We start from the raw sequence: 768 nt of genomic DNA, 5'->3' as shown, positions 1-768 counted from the left end.
AGGGTCAGACTCAGGATCTTGCTCCAGCTCACCCTCCAGTTCCAGTTCCGAGTCCTCAGAGGAGGACGGCTACTTCCTAGGGGAACGCATCCCGCTGTCCCCGCACCTGTGCAGGCCAGTGCTTGCTCAAGACACTGCAGCTGAGACCACCAACTCCCCATCTCCACAGCTCCCTGGGAACTCTCGCCCAGGAATATCTCGACAGGCCAGAGATAAGAACTGCATCGTGGCTTGAAGGAGTGACAGTTCTGGGGGGGCTTCATTCTCAAGTCAGTGTAGATGAAGACCTACACCCCAACTTAAGTCATTGATCCCCTTCCTTCCTCCCTCCTTTGTCTGTTTGTATTACTGAAGTAATTTAATATTTGTTGTAAAACAGGCTTGTCTTCTTTACCTCCTTGCTCCAGCATCCCTCCTCCCCAATTTTCCCTCTACTGATGCTTGAAATTTATCTACATTTAATCAAAGGATTAATTTATTCACTATCATATGTTCTAATAATCTGCATAGTATTTATTTATTGCTCCACAGAACACCCCCACCCCCTACACACACTGAGGAGGTTATTTAGAGTGGGTTACAACATGGAGCCTGGAGTCTGAAATATGAGGTACCCTCTTCTGTGTGACTTAGGTGGGACATTGTCCAGGCAGAACTGATGTCTCTGTTTGGATACTGCAGAAGGGGGCCCTAGGCACACCCATAAAGGTAGCCATACCCAGGAGGGTTGATTGGCAGGCTGGAAGAAAAATTCCATGACAAAGGCAC

The 768-nt window shown here is 48.3% G+C and overlaps 1 protein-coding gene across 1 annotated transcript in view; it reads left to right on the top strand.

Annotated features, from left to right (window-relative positions):
• The window catches only part of LOC104991296 (prickle-like protein 3), an 895-nt gene extending 397 nt beyond the window's left edge, over positions 1–498 (top strand). The window contains exon 2 of the mRNA XM_010843718.1: positions 4–498. Within this exon, the coding sequence (XP_010842020.1) occupies positions 4–235 (232 nt within the window). The 3' untranslated portion in view covers positions 236–498. The remainder of the gene's footprint in view (positions 1–3) is intronic.
• The last annotated feature ends 270 nt before the right edge of the window (positions 499–768 follow it).

Source organism: Bison bison, unplaced genomic scaffold (genome assembly GCF_000754665.1).
Source record: "Bison bison bison isolate TAMUID 2011002044 unplaced genomic scaffold, Bison_UMD1.0 scf7180017847686, whole genome shotgun sequence".
In the NCBI taxonomy this organism is placed as follows: Eukaryota; Metazoa; Chordata; class Mammalia; order Artiodactyla; family Bovidae; genus Bison; species Bison bison.
This window is presented reverse-complemented; position numbering and strand designations above follow the sequence as displayed.